Source organism: Anomalospiza imberbis, chromosome 5, assembly GCF_031753505.1.
Source record: "Anomalospiza imberbis isolate Cuckoo-Finch-1a 21T00152 chromosome 5, ASM3175350v1, whole genome shotgun sequence".
Lineage (NCBI taxonomy): Eukaryota > Metazoa > Chordata > Aves > Passeriformes > Viduidae > Anomalospiza > Anomalospiza imberbis.
The window spans coordinates 55,629,495-55,653,873 of record NC_089685.1 but is presented as its reverse complement, the minus strand read 5'-3'; the positions used below and the strand labels follow the sequence as shown (position 1 = coordinate 55,653,873).

Sequence of the window (24,379 nt, the reverse complement as noted above, 5' to 3'; positions counted from 1 at the left end):
TATATAAGAGATTTTTCTTCTGGTTTGTAAATTATACCTTCAGTTTGTGCAAACTGGAGTAGTCAAAAAGAAGTCAGATGTTCATAATGGTAGAAACACAATTTTTCAGTGACCTTACACAGCTCATTAATATGGAAGCGATTATGTTCTTACTATTAACAGCAGAAGGAGAAAATCCGTTACTCAATATTTGAAAGTTAATTGGAACAAACATTTGATATCTCACTTTATATTGTTCCCTTTAAATTCCTGCCTTTCATGCCTGCTATTGCCTTGTAAAGCTCTCAATAGGAGAAAGCATCTAAGAAGTCCTAAGGCTTCTCAGAAGTAACTGTTTTTATAAATAATGCAGCTAGTCTAGCTTCATCCTTTAGAAAATCTTTTTTATCTAAAAGAAAGACATCTTTGCTGAATCAGTTTTGCTTATTCTAGAATGCCGCTATCATATGGGTTTTGCACTAAAAATAATCACTAGCAAATATGTTTTCACCTCTAACTGTGGAATACTGACAAAACTGTTGGTTTGAAAAAGAGCTGTCTATAACAGCAGTATGTTGAGTGGTGATGTAATGCAGTATTTTAAACAGAATTTCTCCATCTTGCTAAACTTAATTAATCAAACAGACCTGACTTTTGTTAGTTGAATGTACCTAGAAACCATGTGTGTGTTTGCAAGTCATGGTAAAGCAGTGCACTTCTCTAAGCTGCTTTTTTACTGTATCTCTTATTACAGCTCACAGATGTTTCCTTGCTGTGATGTAATGTACAGTAAATCAGGAGACAGTGCAGTTAAATTTAACTTTGTAGTAATGTATGCTTTAAAAATAAAATCAATGGCAGTGATGGCTATAACTGCTGCTCACTTTAAATAAGAAGCGAGTTTGGCAGTTAAAGGAGGATTAAAGCATTTTTTGCCCTCAATTTTTTCAGTTGAAACTTTGGTCTCTGCTACTTTATTGTTTCGAACATTGTGAGTTGCTGAAGTGGAAAAAAGAGGAGGAAGAATCCTGCCAAATGAAAAAAACTTCTGTTACTTTTTTCCCCTAGAAAAATCCTTACAACAAAGTGAGAATAACCAAAAATTTCAAAGTTTTTTTTCTAGTTGGTCTCAACATATTGCATCTGCAAAAGAATAAGACCCCATTGTCTGAGTAAGAGTAATTTTAGTCAACGCTCTTTAATGTAAAGCTTATGACACTTGGGTAGGATCTGTTAGACAATGTTCTCTTGACTTGACTTGCACTGGGGTGTAAAATAAAATAGTGTTGGCAGTGACTCAGTGCCAGGACCCCTGGTGCCATTAAGTTCATGCCTACAGTAAAAGGGTTTTTGCCAGCCTCCTTTGTGCTTGGAAGTGTTATCATGCATTTTAGCATTTTTACCTTAGCCACATTGTTGTTGTATTTAATGTGGGTTTGGTGGTGTGTCCTTAACATACCAGTTCCTGTAATCCCAAATCAGTGAACTCTGCCTCCAGAGTGTGGAATTCAGGTCATTGCCAGGTAAATGCTTCTTTCAAAGATGCCACCTTATGGGCTGGCACTGGCTTCATCGCTGCTTCACCACTGCTGAAGTTGTGGCTGGTAGCGTAGAGGGGTGTAAAACCAGTGAGAACTGTTGCCTCAGGATCCTATTGTGTGTAGAAGCAGAAGCTTTATTTTATTTTTAAGACCTGTGAGCCTTTGCATCTTCATGAAGTTAAACACCCTCTGCAGGCTCTTTATAGGATTCTTAATAAGGTGGTGGTGAGAAAATCATTTGTTGATGCTTTCTGCCAGATGTTTACACAGCATAATACAGTGGAGTGTAGGCAGGGATTAGGTTGTGGCAAAGGAGCATCTGATCAAGTATTTTAGCAGACAATAATCAATAGCAGATGCTTAGGAAACATCATAAGGAACAAAGAAAAGATACAGTCATGTTTTTCCTGAATACTCCTCTGGCCTCCAGTACACTGAGTCTTCAAAACTTTCTGTAGTGGACATGCTCTCTCTTGTGAGGGTAGCTTGGAATGAGCTAATTTGTGTCCTAGGAACAGCAGAGTTGGGTTAATCATTGCACTTTGGAGCAGGGATAGCTTGACTCTAGGTGTTGTAAAAGTTCTCTGCTTCTGCTCTAAAGGTTTCTGCTTTTGCAGTGGAGATGGCTCCAAACTGCACATGGAGTTTTGTGTGCTTCTCTGGCTTCCTGGCCCAAGGTGTTAAAGTTAAAATATTTGTGCATTTTAATACAAGAAATCCATGCTTGTGTACTTTGAGTGACACTCTAAAATATGATGGTTCAGCCACCTAATTTGTTAGCATCCAGCTGTCCTGGCAGTAGAGGTGAAACTTCCAAGGGACAGTTGGATGGACGGGTGTGTTTGTGAACCATTAGAGCTGTGTAGCTATTCTCATCCATGAATCATGATTCCAGAGTCATGAACTGTGCTCATCTCTCCTGGATAACTTTGTAGACTTCCCTGTGAGTTAGCTTGTAGACTGCATCATGCTGTCATGGGTCTGTTATTTCTGTCATATGGATTAGGCTGAAGAGAGCTAATTGTAGACAACCCTGCAATATCTGAAGCAGAAATAGCTGTTGTTTTGACTTGTAGTGGTTCTAATCTGCCTACCTCAAAATTACTGTTAAAAGTGGATTTTTATTTCGGATGTCCATTCTGGAGTTGCTGTTGCTTTTCTGATGCAGTGAAGCACAGAAGGGAACCAGTATTAGCTGTTGAACTGAAAAAGTTAATTCCAGGGCTGCTTTCCTGGTTGTCTGTGGTGCAGCACAACCAGTCGGAGATGGAGGCAGCTGAGTTGGTTACAGAGGCTTGCTTTCATGTCTGAAATACCCAGCTCTGGTGCATAAGAATATGCTGGCTGCAGGAAGCCTCTTTTCCTCAGCATATATTGCTTCAGAAATCACCAGCAAATTGTCACTGAGATTTGTAATTCTAATTCCTCTTTTTCTTGCCTTTTAAGTAGTCTCATTTGCAAGTAATGGGCAACTTTCTTTTGGCATGTGTTACCCATTTTAACTGCTGTTTCTGTTTGACAAACTGAAGCTGCAGAGATTATTTCATCATGAGATAAAAGAATAAAATTTCAGATAAGAGGAACTGAAAAGAGCTGTGCACATAATTCATATCAAACAAATTTGAGTTTTATGGATCTAAATCCATTTAAAATAAAAGTTGTATGTTGCATATATTTGTGGGCTAAGAAAGAAGAAAGGCATAAATGAGCAGCATAGATTATTTTTCTCATTTCCTTCTGCTGCTGAGGTAGTTTCTTCTGGTGAAGATGAGCTCTCTGAAATGCAGGCATTTTAGAAGACAGGAAAGAGCTGCTTGCTGTCTCATCTCAACGGCAGTTGCCATCACTTTACACTACCAATAAGGAATATGTGGGTCGCAGTTTAAGTGGCACTGTGGTTTTCTGTAAGGCTGTTCGTGGAGCTGAACTTATCTAACACATTCCTTCACCAGCATGGCATCTGCAAGGTGCTAGCATCCCTTCAGTGAAGAGGTCCACATTTATCAGAAACTTTGGGTCTCTGGTTTACATTATTTATCTGTGAGGCCATTATGTTGGATATCCCAAAATACTTTTGAAGTGTGACTGCCACAGACAAATAAAGCAAACTGGGGGAGTAAACCAAGAAGGAAGAAAATAATGGTGGGGAAACCGGTGTTCTTAATGTTGAGAGAGTTCCTCTGAAGGAGGGAAGATACTGCAATATGTTTAAATAAATAAAACCCTTCAGTTTGTTCTTAGGTGGCTGAGAAATGGTGGATAAGAGTGTCTGCATGGTTCAAGGTTTATATTTAACTTGCAATCTCATTTCTTTTACATGATGTCTAAGGCTCCTCAGGGTTTTTAAGACTACTCAAAGTCAGGACATGAATTGGAAGAGGAGAATTGTAATGTGGTAACTGTGTTGAAACAAGCAGGTAGAAGTGTTCCCTGAAGAAAATTTTCTTGAGTGTGAAAATTATATCTAAAGAACATCGGTTATGTGTATTTTACTCCTTGTGTGCCACATATGTATGGTATAGGATATATTCACTATGTGGTGTATGACTGAAATGCAGAAGCTATGCAAGCAGTTCAGTAACTAAACAGGAATTCTGTATGGGAAATGTTATGTACACCAGGGGAATGTAGGCAAGGGGGAGTGCTAATATGTGGGAATGTGAAAAAACAAGAAGTGCTGAGATTGGTGTGTTGTACTGAAGAGGTTCCAGTAGGTGCACCTGGCACAGGGGAGTTGCCTCTGATGCACTGGAGCAGAGGCTGCAAGGTACAGCACTTGTGTTTTGCTTCTGCTGCTCTTTGAAAAATAAAGACTGCATTTCCTACCTCTTGATGAGGTGGCTTTGAACTGCATGAGACTCTGTAGGTCTAAAATGTTGTCAAATTTAACATTGACATGTTTGAGTTTTCTTAATTTCTGGGGTTTTTTTTCTTTTTTTGTAGGTTTATAAAATTTCCCCCAAATTTGCTTTCTTGGTGACATCTGGTCCCTTTGTTTACACGGCAATAGCTGTCATAAATGTGCTTGTGAACAGCAGTCTTCTTCGTGGGGAGGCCCCCATCATCCTCTCACTGCACCCTTCTTTCACTGTGCCAGACAACAGATTCCAGGTTCAGACAGGTGAGTCCCTCCTGACCCAGAGGAGAAAAGGTAGCTTCCTATTGATTCACACTCCTTCACTTGTGATGCAAGGTTGAGTCAAAGCCCTCAGCTCTACTGTGAATCTTAATTCTTTCTATTAATGACATAATTTACACATCTGTGGCAAAGAGGTGGTAAATTGTAAACAGTTAACCCCATCGCTTTGTGGTTTTTTCAGGATTTGTTTTTGGTACATTGCAAAATAGTTGCACTCTTTCTCTTGCTCCTAAAGGTGAGAAGAAAAAAAATCCATGAAACATTTATTCATAAAATCACAGTGCAGCTACTTTGTAATGCCTGTGTCAATTTCAGATTAAATTTATGTTAAAAGCTGCCTTTTTGTGTTGTCATGATGTAGGAGAATTGATGAGCAGGAGGATTGATTGCTTGTGTAAAACATGAGCAGAAGTTTTGCTTATGTACTATTCAGCTTTCCATGGCTGCTGTATTGCAGTGGTTCATGCAAAGTTTGACTGCTAATAATCTAAAGCAGAATAGTACCCATGTAATAGATTTTGAGAGTCAGTGTTGTCATTTAAAATCGTCTTTGGGCCCTGTTGGCATGATAAAATTGCTTGCCTGGTTGGTTGGCTGTGTAATGAGGTAGTGACAGGGACTGAGCATACAAGCAGAGTTAATAAATGTCAACATGATACTTTTGTTCAGATACGCTTTGTGTGTTGTTTATGCTGTGTTAATAACAGTATGGCAAAACATCACTTCAGCTGTGCAGGTGTGATGTCTTTTTCTACTGCTTAACGTGGTTATGCAGATAGACAGGAGGTGTATTTTTTGGGGTTTGAACCTTGTATAACATTGCTATTAGGATCTGTAAGTTAACTATAGCATTTCTTTGGGTAAGACTATATGGGGAAATCCACAGATGTGCATGTAGTTAAGGTCTGTGTGCCTGATCACATTCCTCTACACTCACTCTTTCTATCTTGTGCTCCTTCTTTCTCTCTTCTGAGCTTGAAGATGCTCATATCTAAATTTAACAGGTAGCTTACTAAGTGTTTCGAAAATATTAGACCAATACTAATGTGCATTAATGGATCCAATATGTAGTCTTTTAGACAAACTAAATGCTGTATTTCAGGCTACAAGAAAGAGATATTTGTTGACTTTTTTCCTGAAGATTTTCATGGATTGGCTGAGTACTCAGGATTTCAGTGTGGCCAATTCAGTGGTCAGGTGAGGTGAGGTTAGCCACAAGTATATAGTGAAGGTCTTTTAGTATACAGGGGAAACAGTGAATATTTTGTCACTGGTATCTTTCAGAGATCTAATTACTGCTGCAACCAGTATTAGTGAGTAGAGAATTTACTGCAGCAACACAAAATGTATTTTTAATGTATTTTCAAAATGTTTTCATCTGGTGTTTCACTGAATGTGTCCTGAGCTTCATGAAAGAAAATGATACCCCTTAGAATTCTGTTGTTTTGTTCTCTCTCTTGGAAGTACATTTCTGTAGGAATAATTGCCCTTTGCTTTCAGTGCTTCAGTTTGTACCTCGAAACGTGGATATTGGATTCTGCACCTTTAGCCAGCGCATTGAGAGAGGGCTGACAATGGCATTCCTGGAGGTGAACAAACACCAGGAGTTCTACAACTTCACTGTGCAGGTGAGAGGATGAGCATGTTTTGTGTCTGTCCCTTTTTCCCCCTCACCTTTTCTTGTCCCTGTGTTTCATCCAGACAATAAAATGAGTTAGGTGTTCATGGGCTGTCACTTGCAGTCTAGGTCATGTAGAACTATGAGGCTTTGTCATGAAGTCAGTTGGGTTTTTCCCCCCTACAAAATAATATGGCACCACATGTTACAAGGTTTTACAAGCTTTTTGAAAAAATGATCCGAGGTGTGATGATTTATATTCAGAAACATTATTGAATATGATAGAGTTTATAATCTCAAATAAAAACTGTTCCAACCCTTACTAGAGTCCATTCCCATCATAGTTTGCTATAAAAGACTAAGGTGTGGTTAAAAAGCTTTTGTTGGAAGAAAGCTTTCAGGTCTCTTTGCCATGCTGGAGACCCTGTTAGAGAATATAGGAGTTACATGACCCTGCTATCATATGCACAAAAATGCTAGTTGCTTCTAAGGTCTAGAAATACTTAAAGTATATGATGTCTGTGACAGCTGCTACTGGAACTTCACATATGAAAGGTATTGCACATGTGCAGAGCCCTGACTGGAAAGTCAGTAATTCAATTTAATGAGATCAACTCCCCCTTCTGATTGAATTCTTAAATTTACTCTAACTTTGTTGTAATACCAAACTCAGTAAAAATTTTATTATTTTGTTTAACTGACACCATAAATACCTATTTGTGATACCCTAAAATACATTCAAGAAGAAAAATGACATAAATTTTAGAGTACCTAAAATACTGTGTAGTACAAATAGAAAAGTTCTCAGAACTTTAAATAGTGTCACTGCATAGAGTGTAGACAGAACATACAAAAAATTTTTTGGACTATTGGCTTAGCCAACTTATTTTAAATACTTCTTTTTTTTTTTTTGGAAGAGGTTTATCTACATGAATACAGTTGCTGTGTATATTGGTGCCACAAAAAGGCTTCTAACCCCTGATGGGCTTGGGTGTGCACAGTGCAGGAGATTTTTACCAAGAGAACATCAATTTTCTGAACTTTTTTTTTGCCGTAATCAATCCCTTTCTTTTGTTCCATGCAGTTTGGCATTCATCTAAGACTTATTTACAGCTACATTTATTTTGCTGACTGTCTTGCTAGGTGGTTTTTTCTCATCATTTTCTGGGCTGTAGCTGTCAGCCCAGAAAATGGATTATGATTGACCTTAAAGGATAACTCTTTGAAGAGGAATTCACATGTTACTTTACCTCTTCTGAGACTCAGCTGGGTGGACCAGTCTGGAATAGATGTTCCTCTGTCTTGATGTGAATTACCCCCTTCTTCATATAAGAGGAAAAAGAAAAGTCTGTCAAGGAAGGGATGGAAATGGAAGGGGTGGAAATGACAGTGATTTGATTTTGCTGACCCTGCTTCAATGCTGTCTTTTCAGATACTGAATATAACTCTAAGCAGGCCTGGGCTGCCGTTTCGACAGGGCCCTGTGAGCATTGTTTTTGCCATCCGAGATAGGTACGGTTTTCTAAATGGGTCGGAAGTCAGCGAGCAGCTCAGAAACTTGTCTGTGGTGGAATTCAGCTTCTATCTGGGCTTTCCTGTGCAGCAGATTGCTGAACGTGAGTATTTGCTGTTACCCAAAACTGCAAAATACTTTTGTCCAGTGTCTTCCCTCTCTACAATTTTAAAATTTCGTGCATAAGTTATAATGCAGCTTCAAGTACCTAACTTGTATCATGAGTTCTGCAGGGCAAATCTATGCCTCTTTGTGCTCACATTTTGGTGTTGCAGCATCTTGCTGCTTTTGTCATGATACTTCCCTTTTTTGCTAGGTCCGTTGTACTTAACCTGGCTTCGTCAGTTCTTTGGTCTTAGTCCAGATCTAAAAATAAGAAAATCACTTAGATCAGTATTGCTGTGAAGTGCAGTCCAAGGTGTGTCTCTGTGCTTATGTCTAGAGAGGCCTTTGGTAATTCTCAGGAGTGTTCGCTGTTTTCAGCATTGTGCTTCTCTTAGCTGCATCTCTGACTTCTGGAAACTCCTGGGACACTGGCTACATAAGCTGATATTTGCCCATATCGTGTGAATTAATTTGTCTATGCAGTCTGTTACGTTTTAAGGTATTACCTTTCTCACTTTTTATGTACATTTGCATGGCAAGTCTTTTTTTCAGACCAGCATCATCCTAAACGTAGATGAATGGGAACTGTCTGCATAACAGAGCTTGCTTGACACTTGGCCTTGGCAACTTACGTTTGGTTAGATTTTTCAGATGACTCAGGAACATGACCAAGATCATGGGAAAATAGTACTTGCCTTTCCCTGCTGGTGGGTGTCATTGACTTAGTCCATTAATTCCCCATTTCTCCTATCTCACTGTGCTTTTTAATTTTCGGAGTTATTTCTGTGAGCTGTAGAGATGCATAACATCTGACACAGTGAGTTTTGCAATATAGTTAAACATTTAATGAAAAATCAGGTCTAATAGTAGCTGGTGTTCATTATGCAGCTGTGTGTGTCAGTGAAAATACTGTAAAGAGAGTCACTGTCAACAGAAAAGCTGCTCTCCTTAGCAGCTTTCGATGTAGGTAAGATGATTGCACAGGATACTTCCCCATTTACTGGAAGCACTCTAAACATACTAATTTTTTTGAAGCTTTTTATTTAACTTTTTCAGCATTTTTGATCCCTCTACTCCCATAATCAATTTAAAAATATATGAGGTTGCTGATTCATTTCTGTTAAGCATTTCTGTTCTCATTGGGTCTCTCATGGAGTGTGACCTCTATGCAATGGTAGGTCTATTTAGTGGTGCCAGGACCAAGTCTTAAGAATCCCTGTCCATAGATGACTAGCATTTCTTTTTATCTTGGAAGCCACAGAACATCTCACATTGTGGGCTATGGTCTTTATTGCTCACTGAATGCAAATAAAATGCTGCTCTTGCCTTGATTGTTTGAAAGACACCTCTCTTTACTCTGTGTCCTCTCCTTCATGCATTTGCACTTGAGTTTAGGTAGCTTTTAGTCTCTGGTAATATTTTTTGGTGTTGAGGGATGCTTTTTTTCCTGTGATGTACTGCATTGGCTCTTACAGCCTTTAGTCTTGTCCACATATTCTGAAATTATATTTGTAGTGCATTTGCAGGTTGCCCCTTGCTGAGAATCCATCTTTTGGATCGTGCAATTGAGCTACAGTGCAACTAAGTGATAAGAGAATTTCTACCAAGGCTGGTGTAGCCTGAAAGAGAAGCTGGTCATAATGGGAAGACATTCCTGTTAAACATGAATGTACATGGTTCTCCTTGGGCTTGGAACTAGATGATCTCTAAGGTCCCTTCCAAACCAAACAATTCTGTGATTCTGTTTTCCTTTCCTGATGGTAATTAGGAAATTTGAAATTACTTTCATGTTTGTGTCAGGAGTTGTCCCTGTGTTTGTTACCTGCATGTGTACAGTGGCTGGTCGGTGGGGATGATGCCACTGCCAGTGGAGCCCTGTGGTCACTCTCATGTCAATTACAAAACCAAGTAAAGTAGAATTAATGGAGAGCTTGGGATTTTCAGGAACGATGAGATTTTCCCAAAGATTGCAGTGTAGAAAACATGAGGATTTGGTAGATAAAGTATCGTAAATTAAGAAACATCTTGTCAACATTTGACTTACTTGCTTTTAGAGGAACTCAGATTTACTATAGATTGAGCCCATTGCAGGACAGCACATTTGGGTTTGAACTGGTCTAGTTTGGTTTCAGTAGTGCTTTTGTAGGCACTGTTCTGGAATACCAGCTCTGGTGCTATTTGGTAAATTGGCAAAGCAGGAACATAGTTTCTCAGATTACTAGAGCTGTGGGTCCTTCTGTCAGCAAGCACAGAAATGATGAATGTAGTTCAGACTCTTTTATCAGTGAGACAACCACAGCCAGTTATTTTTAGCTGTTCCTATGTTTTTTTACACTGCTGCTGTGACTGAATTTTGAGCCTAAGGGTTTTAGATCTTCAGATTCAGACCCAAAAATCCTGTGCAAAGGCTCAGCAGCATTGGGCAAATCCTTCCTGAAACATCTTACTCAACAGACTGTTGAAGGTGACCAACAGCCAGATCCTCAAAGCTACTTTAGCAGGGAGATGCCTAAATGTTTTTGTTTTCTAGGCCCTGAACTCTGCATTCATGCTTTGCCTTGCTCTACAGAGCACCTGTAGCATGGAAAGTGTTACAACACCTTAGATTGATATTGCTGCTTTGGTCTGCCAATTAATATGCAAACCTCTGCTTTCAGTGTGATTTTTTTCTAGGAATGTTGGATATTTACCTGTAAACCATCTATGTATGTTAGTGTTCATATGTAAATATTAAATGTTCTATGCCATACTATTCTGTGCCATTTATGCCTCAGTTTATCAGGCATGCTAATAATTAATACTCTTGATGGTGACTTTTCTTTTTCCCTTAAGGACTCTGTGCATGATCTTGTAAGTTTTGTAATTGCATCTGAAGAAATTATTTGTGGGTGAGCTGAGTGCCAGAGCTGAACCCCCAAATTTGGGGGTTGAAGTTGATCATACCCAAGAAAATCTGCTTGTGCATCTCAGCGTTGTTAAGTGGGACCTTGACATCAATATCCCAAATACAAGCCTTGTTCCAAAGACTGTATTTGCTCCCTGCCACTTGTTCACTTTGCATTGCCTTTCACACACTGTCCTCTCATGGTTTTTATTCATGTAAATAATATGTCCTGTGTATATTTTTAACTGTGTGGTTTGTCCCTGTGCAGTACATCATTAACACCAGGAATTCTTTGTCAGTTTTTTCCCCACTCAAATAGAGTCAGGATCAGGAGTGAAAGTTGTTTGGCAGATGTGGACTGTTCTTTGCAGGAGTAGGGCTGTGAAAATGGCAAAACCTGGAAAGTTCCAGACTTTCTTCTTTCCTCACAAGACTTCTAAGTGACTTGAGCAACATGTTTCTATTCAAATGTCCGGTTTACACCTTTCCCATGCTTATTTTTCATTGTCCACCTTACAGCTCATGTTTCAGACTGTAAATTGGTTAGATAATCATGACCTACGTGTTGCCAGAAAGAAAACCAAGTCTAATCACAGGATTTGGGTGCTAGTTCAATAAAAATAACAGGAAACTATATATTTGGTATCTCTTTATGGCTAGCAGGTTTCTTGGAGGACAGGTAAAGGCTAGCTGTGGAGTAGATGGCAATATTTGCCTTCATGAACTTACCCTGAATAAAGCTCTTTGTTTTTATTAGGACTTTAAGTGGAGAGAGTTGCCTTGGGACTTGCTATTTTTTCAGTGCTAAGTAGCACTTTGATGCATGTCATCTGTTTTGGCTGTCTTGGAGATGTTGCAAGGCCAATAGGATAAATATAGAATTGTATGATACGGTCTAAGGACTGCAGAAATATTTGGCAATTTTTTTCTGGGTGGATTTTGCATCAGATTTTAAACAGACACGGTATGTTGCTATTGCCCATACCCCAGTACCTGCATGGAATCTTATTTTTCATTTAATGCCTTCTCATTTCAAATGTTGCATTCCCTCCATGCTTTCTACTACTGTTTTCCATTGATCAGAAATAAGAACGATCAGCATGACACCAGTTCTATCCTGCGTGGTCCCACACATCTGTAGGAGAGAGTCAGAGATCCTTACAACATCTGGCAGTGGCCATGCTGCCTGAGTGGTGTGCTTTAGACTGCTGTCAGTAAGTTTCTGGGTGAGCAGGTGACCCTTTCCCTTTTCATTCAGCACCAAATCGACGCTGTTACACGGTATGGTGCTCCAGGGCTGCCTGTTAGGATCTTCTAATGATGCCAGCATCTACTTCATTAATACATCCAGAGTCATTAGCAGACCAGCTGCAATCTAGCTAATAATTGCATTTTGTCTATCCAGCTTCCCCCTCAGAATAACAATCAGTCAGTGCTGTTTATAATTGTTAGTTCCAGAGGACATTAGAAATCTTGCAAATTTGATCTTACTGCAGTGCTGAGACTCCAGATGAGCTCAAGGTCTGTGTGTCAGTGAGACACTTGAGTGACCTGTGGTATAAGAATTGGAACCTGGATTTGCTGACTTCTGACAATTTTCAGCATTCTTTATCAGGTTTTAGAACCTAGCTTTAGTTGGCAATGATCACAGCACATCTTCCTTTTCAATGTCAAGATTTTCTGCTCAAGTTGGTTTATTTTTAAGTTGCATTAATTCCGTGGAAAGTTTAAATGAATAGTCACCCAGCAATTTGCATGAATTAAGTCATTTTCAAGTACTAATTAGAAAAAGTGTGAAGAGCACAGTAAGTATTGAAGCAAAACATGATTTTGGGTTAAAGAAGAAAAAACTCAAAATTGCTAGGAGTTCAAAGCATTATGGTCACTGGAAGGTTTTTGATTTCCTTATCATGCTCTTTCCATGCATTGGAAAACAACAGAATCAGTTTTCAGTTTAGTTTATGCTTTTTTTGTTCAGCTTCCATTTCTAAATTGAAGTAAACAATTGCATGACTAGAGTAAATAGAATTTCAGTCTAAAAGCTACAATCAGAAGAATCGAGTTGCAGGATGCCAAAAATAAATGGGTGTGTCTCAATGGACTCTGAGGTGCTTTTTGCTTGTCTCAGAGTTTTGGAAATTTAATACATTGTGATCACTTGCACAGAGGGCCAGTGATTCCTGTTCAGAAAAAAAGGACCATGTTCTAACACCCTTCTGAATAAGAAGTCACAGAGTACCAGCCAGGTGGTCATCTTGATGCTAGTGGTGCTATTATTGAAATAAAGGTGGAATAAGCAAATTTTCTTTTTTTTTTCTTCCAATAGGGTTAATTATAAATCTGTGAAAATAAAAAGTAAAAGGTAACTAACGATTCTTTTGCTTTTACCGTAACCAAAAAATTCCTAAGCTTTTTAAGGGGCAAAATAATCAGATTCTTGGTACACTGACAGAGAACAGCTTGTCTACAAATTCTTGCATCATTAAATTTGAAAAAACTTTAATTTTCTGCTTCCCTGAAATGTGGAGTAGTGGCAAACTATTCCACAACTGTAGACATCTTTATACTAAATTGATCCAGCATGGGCCAAGTCATTTAATTATTATGTGCTGCATTCTTTCTGTTCATGAAATGGTTTAAAAATTAACCTTTGTATAATGCTTAGCAAACTGCATCTGGATTAAATATCTTGAGAAAGTTAAGACCATTCCTTTTCCTTATTGCCATAGTGAAGCTTAAGACTTCCCTTGAGGAAACTATTGGCCCAGCCCCCATCTTCACTTCTTTCCCAACATGTCTTTACTGCTCTCCAGTGGAAACCTTGGGAAAAATCTTATCTATACTGAAGTCAGTAGAAATAGACTGTTTTCCTTACTGGGGCAAGGATTTCCCTCTGGAGGAGAGCTTTTTTTTTTTTAAAAATTGAGAAATTAAGAAAGCTTGGAGCCACCAAGCCAAGCAGAAAAGCCATGAGGTTTGTCTAGAGCAGTGTTTCTACATGCAGTTTTTCGTGGGTTTTATAAAAAAAAAAAAAAAAAAAAAAAAAAAAAATCAAGGTGGTGGTTTTATTAAATGCTTTCCCCTGCACAAGTCAGGAACACAAATCATATGTATTTAATTCTCTATTCTCTGCTTTACATTTATTGTTTCCTTGTAGTTTCTGCCTCAGAGAAGGTCTTATTTTCATCCTGAGACACTCACAAGTAGTCTCATTGCCTTTTGAGCAAGAGTCTGATCCTGCAGCTAGCTTAGTAAGAGTCACAACTGAGACAGTGAGCTTTTAAATTCCTGGGAGCCATGACCTCGGTGCAGCAGCTTGGAGTCTTCCATGTAATAAATCTGACTGTTTCAGTTAGCTTCTTTTTGTTAGAGACAAACTCAGCAGTGTACACTGGGAGCACTTCCCTTGCCATTGTGTCTGCATTGCCTCAGGAGCAGAAATGCATCTGTGTAAATAAGATGCTTGCTGACAGTATAAATTATGTAGTGGCTTCTGGTTTTGTGTATGTTGTTTCAAATGCTGTTCTTACGGATGTTTTTCCTCCATTCTGTTTTTCCTTCAGCCTTTCATTATCCTAAGCTTAATGTGTCCCAGTTGATGAAATCTTCCTGGGTGAGGACAGGTACGTAACAGTCTCTGTGAGTAAGTACAAGTGCAGTTAGTTTGGTAGTGGGATAACTAGCCTGCATAAATATCGATAGCTTAGGGGTGCTGCATTTTTATAAGGTAATAACATGTCTGAGCTGAATAAACTCTAAAACCAAAGGCCCAGTGACCTGGAATATCTGGGAAATAGAAATCCCTGGTCTAGAATTAACTACTGAAATTCCTTGATAATGTACACAAAGCACTTTTTGTCTATAAGGCTGTTCATTCTTAGTGAAACAGCTCAGTCTGTCAGGCGTAAAGTATCTACTCTGCATGTTGTCAATATGCCACATTGATTTTCAGGGATCTATTTTAAGTGAAAATTAAAATTTTATTTGTGTGACACCTTTGACCAAAACATGCCCAGAATAAAACAGAGTGAAAATAGATGAATTCTGAGTACATGAAAGAGTTTCACCACATTTTAATTGATCTCTTCTGATTCATTCACAGAAGATGCCTCCCACCAATGTCTTCTGAATGTTTTATTCTGGAATTTACAGATGTGCTTGAGCTGTCACGTTTAGGTGCTCAAAGGCTGTTGAGGTGGCCTGCCTGCAGTAGGTCTTACCTGCTGCATTTAAGCCTGACTGGTGAGGAGGCTTTGCCTACCAAACTTGTTCTTAAGAGTGCAGGTGCCCCACTGGATACATTCTTGTATTCCTACAATTTTTATCACCTCTAGTTCACCTGGTGTATAGACCTGCTCTTTTTTTCAGGTTTCCCTGTCTCTTCTCACCAGTCACCACTTTTTAAGCAGGAAACCAAATTGCACCTCAATTTCTGAAGCCTACGTGGTTTGTTTCAGAGAAGAAAGATTTGGAACTTCAGATAACGCTCACTAATGTGGGAGAAGCGCCTATGTGTGTCTCTTAACCAGTGGCATCCTTCCTTAGAGATTGATGTTGGCTTTTTTGGCTACACCTGCTCCCTGTGTTGCTCAGCCTTAGGTTTGTCCATTGCTGATGAAAATTCCCTTAGCTCCTGCAGTAAAAAAGGGTTCTTCCAGCTCTGAAATCACATTCCCTTGGGCTTTGATAAACTTCCTGGCTGTGAGATTTTGAAAGCCAATTGCAGCAGCTTCTTTTGTTTTTCTGTAGAGAAAATTTTGTAGTCTCAGTTCTTGCAGGATTCTGGGAAGAGCTAGTAGATTTTGGCTGGGTCATTGCTTTCAGTCAGTGTTTTGTATTTTAAGGGTAATGAATCATGACATGGGAAACTGATAGAATCTATGCATATAAATATTTTTAATATCAAATTACCTAGATATATGTGCATATATCCCAATAGTCATAAAAAGCTGGGATATACAATGTTCTCCTTCTGTTGTAAAATACAATTCTTGCTATTAAGCATCATTTATTGATACTGAAATCCAATACACAGGCAATAACAGTTTTCTGCTTGGTGTATATAATAGCCTTAGGTCACTGTCTATTTTGCTATTTAATTCTGAGATACTTAGTTTGTGATTGAGTTTAGAAGACAAGATACTGTTGATCTCAGTGAGAAATCATGTAAATATTTCCTGTTTCTGATATCTGCAGTGAAAGCTTCAAATTGAAAAAGTGCCTTTAATAGATTTGGGTTAAAAATTTAAAAAAAATTTAAATTAATTGATTTTATCTAACTGGTGGCTTTTTATTAAGCACTGCACTTAAAATAAATCTGAAAACACAAAATAAGCATTTTTTAAAAAATGCATGCATTTTTAGTGGAGGAGAATTAAAACTGAATTTATTTGATGCAGTCAACAGTGAATTGGTTTGCTGTCCTGGAGGATGGTTCTGTTGGCTCATTTGAATGGCTAGTGCTCCGTTCACTCCATATTTCTCTAACTGGATGCCATCTTGCTAGTAAAAGTCCACCCTTTTTTAATTTTCCTTCAGGGATTCCTCCTTCAGTGTTAGCTGCCCCAGTGACCCAGGGTACCTGGTTGCCAAGTGAGCAGGGCTGCAAACCAATTTTTTTTGTGCTGTGATTGGCATACTTGTTAATCTTATCAGGGGAAGTTGCACTTGAATACACAGCTTCATTCATGTGCTGCTGTTCTATATTTTCTCCATGACTCTGAACCCTTGCACTCCCCATCTCCAACTCTGTATCACTTCTGAACACAACACTTTTGACTGCAATTAGTTGAAGCAGATGATTTAGACCAAGTTTTTTCTTTTAGTAGTTTTTAAAAATTCATTGAATGCTCATGTTTTTATGCATTTTTAGAACTGAAATAGTTTCCTTATTATCCTGGGTCTGTCTAGCCTGATTAAGGTTTAAAAAAAAAATCCTCTGCCTGATTTTTTTTTTCCCCCAAATTATTTATTTTGACTTTTTCCCACCAAATATCTCTCTTTCCCAACAAGTAACCTCCAGCTGAACAGGTCAGAATTCTCATTTAAATACAGCTGCTTGCGAATTGTCCCTGAGCTGTCACAGGGTGACTCAAAGCTTGTAGCTGAAGTTGTGGAGAAGAAACTGTGAAGTTTTACTAATGAATTTGCTTTCTTGGCTTGCTTTCTGTGCAATGCAGTTCTCCTGGGTGTCGTCGACCAGCGAATTCAGGAGGAAGTGTTTCGGGCAGAGATGGAGCGGAAACTCGCTCACCTGTTCAACGAGGCTTTGCTCAGAGGCAGGATCTGGAGACGGGCCAGTTTTGCAGGCAGCAACATTGTGCAGGTATTAAGAGCTCAAAATCAGAGGATGAAAAATAAAGGATAATAAATTACTGAATAAGTTAACACGAGTGTTAACAAAGTGTTCAGGTTTTGAGTTGAGGAATATAATTCAAAAACATGTGGCACCTTTAGCTGGTTGGTGATACTTGTGTTTTGCACATAAAATACCGTTCTTCTTTCAAGCACCACATATGTCTTTTAAGCTAATCATAACAAATGCAAATAACTGATGAAGTGCCTACTAAAAATTTCTGATGGCTTCTTAGAAACAATGGTGAAAATTGTTTTATGTTATATCTTGTTTGGCTTATATGAGGCACCTAGCAAAAGGAGACGGGATGATCATCTGAAAAACATTTACCTCCTGGGACAGCTACTTCACAGCTCTCTGTGATGTTTTGGCAGTGGTGTAGAAATACAAAGTAGAATCATGTGTGGCTTGATGCAGCGGTAAAGTAGTACATTCTACCCCTTAACTACTTATTTGTCACATTACTCCTGGTCACAGGGTTGGATTTCAGGTAAAAGTGATTAATCATGCCAAATTTTGCACACATAGCAACTTTGGTTATTAGTATTCCAGTGCTGCTTTAGAGCTATAGAGTCACAGGTGGATTTATTCACATAAAGTCCAAGAAGACTTGGATATTTAATTTAAAGGTTTACATTCTGATGTGTTCTTTCTAGTCAGTTCAACAATCTGAAAGCCAAAGTACTTTTTAAATGGTTCATCTTCTTAAAAATTACCTCTTCCAACTAATTCATTGACAGTTGGTTTACCTCCCAGATGCCCTTTTTGCATTTCAGACCTATTGTCTTTATTTAATTTAATCCTATGGTTTTTGCTACCACTTAAATTTCCAGATGTTGGGATATTCTTACTTCTGCTTTCCTGTCTAGAAACATCTGTTTCAGTAATAGAGATTTTATTTTATTTTTCTTCTGTACAGCTTTGAATTGCTGCAAATAGATGTCTGCTTCGGATCTCCTATTCCCAGCACCTCTTATTGCACTTTGTTCATGATGCCTTTGTCCTCCCTTTGCATATAAATTAAACAAATATTCCTTATGTTGCTAGTGAAGATACCACAGCCTATAAAATGTGTATGTTTAGATTACAGTTTTATGACTTTGCACAATAAAGCTCAGGTAATTTATTTTTTCATGCACAAAATCATGGGCACATCCTTTTTAGATAAGGAGTAGTATTTTGGAAAGTGAAAATACAGCACTTTTCTTTTGACTTTGTATTATATACTGGGACATAAGATGAGGTCTGCAGCTCGTGTTCCAGACAGCAGTGCTGCTCATTTATGCCACTTAATTAGTGCAGAGAGCCTGCCAGCTGCTCTCTTTGGGCAGAGGAGGATTCTGTTCATTACAGTCAGCACATCTCACCATCACAGGGCTTCCCCAGGTGCTCCCAGCCCACCCTTTCAGGTAGGGGTAGAGCTGTAACAAAGGAGATGTGGAAGGAGGGAGGCTGAAGAGATGCTTTGCAGCGAGGTGTGTGTGCTGGCTGTCCTGCTTTCCTGGATGAGAACAGCAGGTACCTGCAGGTGCCAGAGCTCCTTGGTAGTGCCTTGGCAGGATGTTCAGGTGTGTGCCAGGTGAGACAGCCTGAGAGGCTGCGGTGTGCACCTGGTAGTGGGCTCCAGACTGAAGGGTAGTTCCTTTCAAGGGTGTTCCCCGGTTAGCTGAGGATCTTGTCCAGAGGCATCTACCATCAACCTTTTACTGCTGTTAATTCTGTTCCTTTTAGCCAAGTTTATAAGCTGTGTTTGAAGTATGTTTGTGTCTTCTGGGAGAGCTAATAATGTTTCTTGTGCTTTACATTCAGATTTTCCCATATATATTTCTTGCACACAAATCAGTGACTGCTATGATAGTAGAGCACAATGAAGTGAAAATAAGAACAAAAGCTGCCAGCACCAAAAGTGTTGCATAGTTTTAACAGAACATGTATATATATCCATCAAAGACTAGACTCACATTTCACTTGCCTTGTGACCCTATAGACCAGAGTTTTTCCTGAGGTGAAATATATTTATAGTGTATTGAAATGTGACATTTCTAAGCTCTGTGGAAAATCAGGACTGCAGGTCAAGAGGTGAAGCAATTATTTGTAAATGTTACTGTGGGCATATTAGTTTCCTTTCACATGCTCAGGAAATAGAAGTGATACCCTTTGAGGTTTAGATTTAATTTCTAAAGGCATGTGTTAGTACCTAAGAATGTTAAAAATTATGCTTTAAACCTAGGCACGCTGAAGAAGAGCTTTGGAGGGTACCCACATAGCAGGCTTTCCCCTCCTGCTTGACTGTCTGTGCTGTTAACAGGTGGCACTCCATGATAAAAAGAGAAAAAAAGCCTGTAACCATTATGTATAAAAACCCCTCTGAAGCCTCACACCTGGTTCTTGTACTTCTGATGGTTCCACTGATTTTTGTTTGACGTTGTATTAATGTTTCACAGAGTAAGTCATGCATATTTCCAATGTACATCTTCTGTTGCTGCAAATTTGAAGGCACATGCTTACTGTGGCTTGCATTTCATCTGCAGAAATCTCTGCTATATTTTGTCAATAGTTTACTGCAATAATTCTCATTACATTTTTTAGGAATTAGAGGGCTTAATTGTAGTTTAAAAATACACCAGCAGCTAATAAAAAAACTATGTTTCCTTCATTTCAACATGCTTGGTCCTTTGAACCTAATAGAAAGTGAGAAACTGATCCTAGTAAATTAAACAAAGAGTAGTGTTCTGATTTAAAGATCATGTTAGATAGCATTTTAGTTGCAATTGTGTGTGAGGAGTAGCAGCTTATGAGAGAATGTAATGACTGAATTGAGCTTTTCATTAAGACAGAATTTTGTTCTCATGTTTTTCTGCTGACAGCTTGTGTCTCTCTCCTGGCTGAGGAAAGCCTGTCTTGCTGTGAGTTTTTAGGTTTATAAATAAAGCCTTTGGGCACTGCTGCTGCTTCATATTTTTCTCTGAGGCTTTTGACCCCTCCAGCAGCTGTCCCAGGCAGTAACTGGCCCCTCTTGTCAGGTTGCTCACAGCTTATTCATATCTCTGTTTGCTGACCCCAATATACCTTGAATTAATTGCCCAGACACTAAAATCCTACTCTTAATAAGACAGAAAGAAGATCTTTTTCAATTATTTTTTTCCCAGTATGATGAAGGAAGGAAAGAAAGGGAAATAAACCTCCTGCACAAGCACTGGAGATTGTGTGTGCATATCTGCTTGTTTCTAGGTAGTGCTCTTGCCTTCCAGACCCTGAAACAGTTCACCCAGGGCTTCCTTGCTCCTGTGGGGATTGCTGACCAGGACATCCCACTGGCTGGCCAGGACTCTGAGAATGCCTTGGAAGCTTCCCCACCACTTGTATTTCCATGCTTGAAATTACCAACAAGATTTTGTTACCAAGGCAACTCTGTTCACTGACCTATGATATTCACTTGAAAACACTTTTTAAATTAAATTTACTGACACCTGAACACAGTTTTAAGCCTTTCCTCTGTGGAGGTTAAATGCACATCTAGTATCAACAAAGATGGTATCATTTATGTACACAGGAGTTGAATTAGTCTTTTCTTCTTTTTTTTTTCTTTTCTTCCCTGACTTGCTGCCTCCTGAATTTAAAATTCTTCTATCTCTTCCCTCCCTGTGTCATCTCTCACTGCCAAAGTGTAAATGTAAAATGTTTAGATGCTTCCTTACATGTGGGCTGCTTTGCTGGATGCCTGGCAAATAGTATTTGTCTCTGCTTGCATTCTTATCATTCTCAAGGACAGAGACTAAATCAGTCTGAAGCTGCACAAAAAGTATAATTTGGAGCCATGTGTCACAAAACTTAGAATACAGAAACTCTGTAATAAACAGGCACAGTGACTGTGTACCTCAATTCCATGACCAGATTTAAAACACTTCAGACCCAGTATGCCATTTGCTGTGCTTCAGCCAACTCAGAGGCTAGTTACAAAAATCAATAAGTAAAATTTAGTGAATCGGTGTGACAGAGATGAAAACTGAGGTACTGCTATTGTCACAGGTACTGGGTTTATGTGCAAGTCTAATTGTCTTGTATTTGCTTCCAGACTACCCTGCTAGTCATCAGTCATTTCTCTTTCCCAGAATAGAAATCCATCACCATCTCCCCATGTTTTTGAAATTTTGTCTGCAGCTTCTCTCTGTGAAGCTTCTCTCTGTGTATGGTATGAGCAGTCAAAAAATACTGTGTATTCAGAAGAAATTATTTCAGATAAAATTTACCTTAAAATAGTGAGCTTAGTTCATCAGCACTAGCCTGCACCTCCACTGAACTTCTTTGTGCTTGTTCCCATGTTCTCTGTACTGTGCTGAAATACCTCCAGCTACTTCTTCCTGTCTCCACTCTCATTTCTCACTCATCCCTGTTCCTCAGCACAGGGAGCCATATGCTGTTGTTTTTAATTCTCTGTTAGCATTTGTACAGTTTCAGTTGTGACAACTTGCACTGCAGTCCTGTCCTTCTTACCCTCTGCTTTTTCTAAAGGCAGCTGTGGAGAAGTTCCTTTGTAAACCCATTCAGGCAGCTTGGGACCGGGACCATGACCTGATGTGTGTAGCACACGTAATTATACTTAGATTCTTCACAGGCTGTAAAATATATGACAGTTCAGTTTAAAAATTTTCTCATTTTCTCTGATTCTCTGGCTATGCACAGAGGGTCTTCATAAAATTAAACTATGAACCCATTGATTTTCAGTCCCACATGGCCTTTCAACTCCCTCACCCTCCATGTGAGTTAGGTGTTGTTTGGGAAGGTTTCATCTGTGCTGCGAGCAGATACCAGTCTGTACACTCTACTGCTCTGTGCACTGAGACCAGGCTGTGGCAACCTACCTGAAGCAGATGTAATATAATAGAAAGCTGTGTGCATTTTTGAACTAATTGTATATTTGAGGTCAATGAAGCCAGATTTAGCTTTTACAGCTGCCAAATATGTGTGTTGAAACCTCATTTATTGATGCTGTTTTGTTGCCTTCAGTCAGGTAACAAGATTTTCCCTTAGCTGGTAGAAGAGGGGATGACGTTCAGGTGAGCAGCAGCATCATTTAATGGGTCCTGTTAGCAGCTCTTGCTGTGTTTCAGAGATCTGTACATTTTTCTGCTCTATTTGTAGATATTCTGTTTCTTGCATCAAATATGACTGACACTGAACATTACTTTTTGCTTTCACTTGATTTATCCTAGAAGATTTTTATGACAATTGTGCTTTCTCTTGTTTCATTTTTCTCCCCTATTTTTTTTTAATATATTATCTGTATCTATATCTATATATATATCTTGCTGTTACCATTCCTGGGAATTGCTTTTTTAGGGCATGTTGAGTTGCTGTTTCCCAAAACCAGAACGTCATTCCTATTGAGCTAGAAATTGTACTTTTTTCCTTCAGCATGATTTGTTTAGTTGGAAGCTAGGAAAGAAAACAATATAAAGATTTGCTTTTGTAAGCCTCACATGCAAACATTTGTGTGTTTGCTTTACTTTAGGCCTATGGGCAGTTTCTGAGATTATAATTTATTAAATATGTGCTTTATAGCAGAAGGATAATTCTTAGTGAAGCAAAATATGTCACTCTATTTACGTGAATTCCTTCCAGAGCCCTTCAAACTCTTTAAAAAAAGAAATCACGACAGAATACTTCCTACTGTTTATTGTCCTAATTCTAGTTTGAGCTCAACGTTACATGGTAAATGGTTAAACAGAGGAGAGTTGTTATATAAAAAGATGTAATTTTACAGGAATTCAAAGTTACGTGGTTCTCATATGCAATGTAGATGTTTGATGGTTAGAGTGTATCTACAGGGCTTCCTCATAGCATGCATTCTTTTGATTATTAATGTCTTTAGATGTAGGTAGGAAGAATTCCTTCCCACAGCGTCAAATGCATTCCTTCCTGAAGAAAGGTGGATGCCAAGGGGAGCTGTTGGAGGATGAAGGTGACTGTGCAAGTGCTTAAGTTGAAACAGAGCAAACAGTTTTATTTGATGCCAATGGAATATTCGCCTGTGTAGCTGCTTAACATTTAGAAAAACTGGTGCAAAGAGGTGTGTGTGTTATGAATAACAAATCAAAGTTAGAGTAGGTATTTAGAGAAGGGAAAAGTGCAGTCACACTTCTTCTAACCAGCCATTGCTAAAGGCAGCAGAGGCTTCCAGAGTGGCACAGTGTTGGCATCTTTAGAGTGAAAGCAGTTCTCTTACTTACCAGATGTGCACATTGTTATGGTACAAGTAGGGGGGGAAAGGAAAGGTTTGCCATAAAAATGTATTTTATAAGGGATCACTTCCCTTGAAATTCTCTTTTTAGTTACAGCAGGGGAGAGTATGAACTCTAAGACAAAATGTATGGGAGCTCCAAATAAATACAACTTAAAATATAAAAGCTTTGCAACTTCTTTTCAGATTGTGAACGTGTCACGCTTAGTTGGTGTTGATAACCCCGTGGAGCTGATCTATTTCGTGGAGGACCAGGATGGGGAGAGACTGAGCGCTCTGAAGTGCTCGGACCTGATGAACAGAGTCGATATCCAGCGGGCTGCGATCATCCTTGGCTACCGCATTGAGGGCAGCGTTGCACAGCGTAAGCCCTGTCCAGTCCACACCACTGCCAGCAAAGGCAAACGGAAGGGTGGCTTTACCGGTGCAGGGTATGGTGCTGCACGGTGCCCGCTGTTGCAGTATTTTGTTTTTGGGCTGCTGCAGCTTTGGCACTCCTGAGGAAATCAGTTTTAGCAGCCTTGCAGTGAGCTGTGCTGTGTTGTTTTGCCTCTCAAAGACCCTGCTGAGCTAAGGGTTGCAGCAGGTCCTTAAGTCCAGCCTCACTGCATTCACTCCGTGCTGGAAAAGTACAGTGCAGACTAAAGACCTTCCTGCCATTTTCATGTTATCCTGCTAGGCCAATATTTCTTTACAGCTTGTCCTGTCCAGGAGCTTGCACAAACCAAACCCCACAGCTGGGAGATGGGAGGGCGTGGGTATGAAATGGGTGTTTCCTTTAGCTGAGTAATGGCAGTGTAGTTTTACACCAGTCACTGCTTTTTTGTCTGAATTACTTCTTCTGTGAAAGATGTACACTGAGGGTAGTTGGGGCATTTATTTCTTCCATCGAATATGATTGACCTTGTTTTTATTTGTTTGTCCATCAGCAATGTATAAGTAATATGATCTTTTAATGAATATAATATAAAAGTAATGTGATTTTTTTACTAGACACACATCAG

General features: G+C 39.1%; 1 protein-coding gene across 5 annotated transcripts in view; it reads left to right on the top strand.

Moving 5' to 3' along the window:
- KIAA1549 (KIAA1549 ortholog) overlaps positions 1 to 24,379 on the top strand; it is a 141,181-nt gene that overhangs the window by 74,324 nt on the left and 42,478 nt on the right. For all 5 annotated transcript variants that reach the window (XM_068190932.1, XM_068190935.1, XM_068190933.1 and 2 more), the window contains exons 4-9: positions 4,464 to 4,641; positions 6,160 to 6,287; positions 7,710 to 7,893; positions 14,343 to 14,402; positions 16,959 to 17,104; positions 23,562 to 23,739. In XM_068190932.1, the coding sequence (XP_068047033.1) occupies positions 4,464 to 4,641; positions 6,160 to 6,287; positions 7,710 to 7,893; positions 14,343 to 14,402; positions 16,959 to 17,104; positions 23,562 to 23,739 (874 nt within the window). The remainder of the gene's footprint in view (positions 1 to 4,463; positions 4,642 to 6,159; positions 6,288 to 7,709; positions 7,894 to 14,342; positions 14,403 to 16,958; positions 17,105 to 23,561; positions 23,740 to 24,379) is intronic.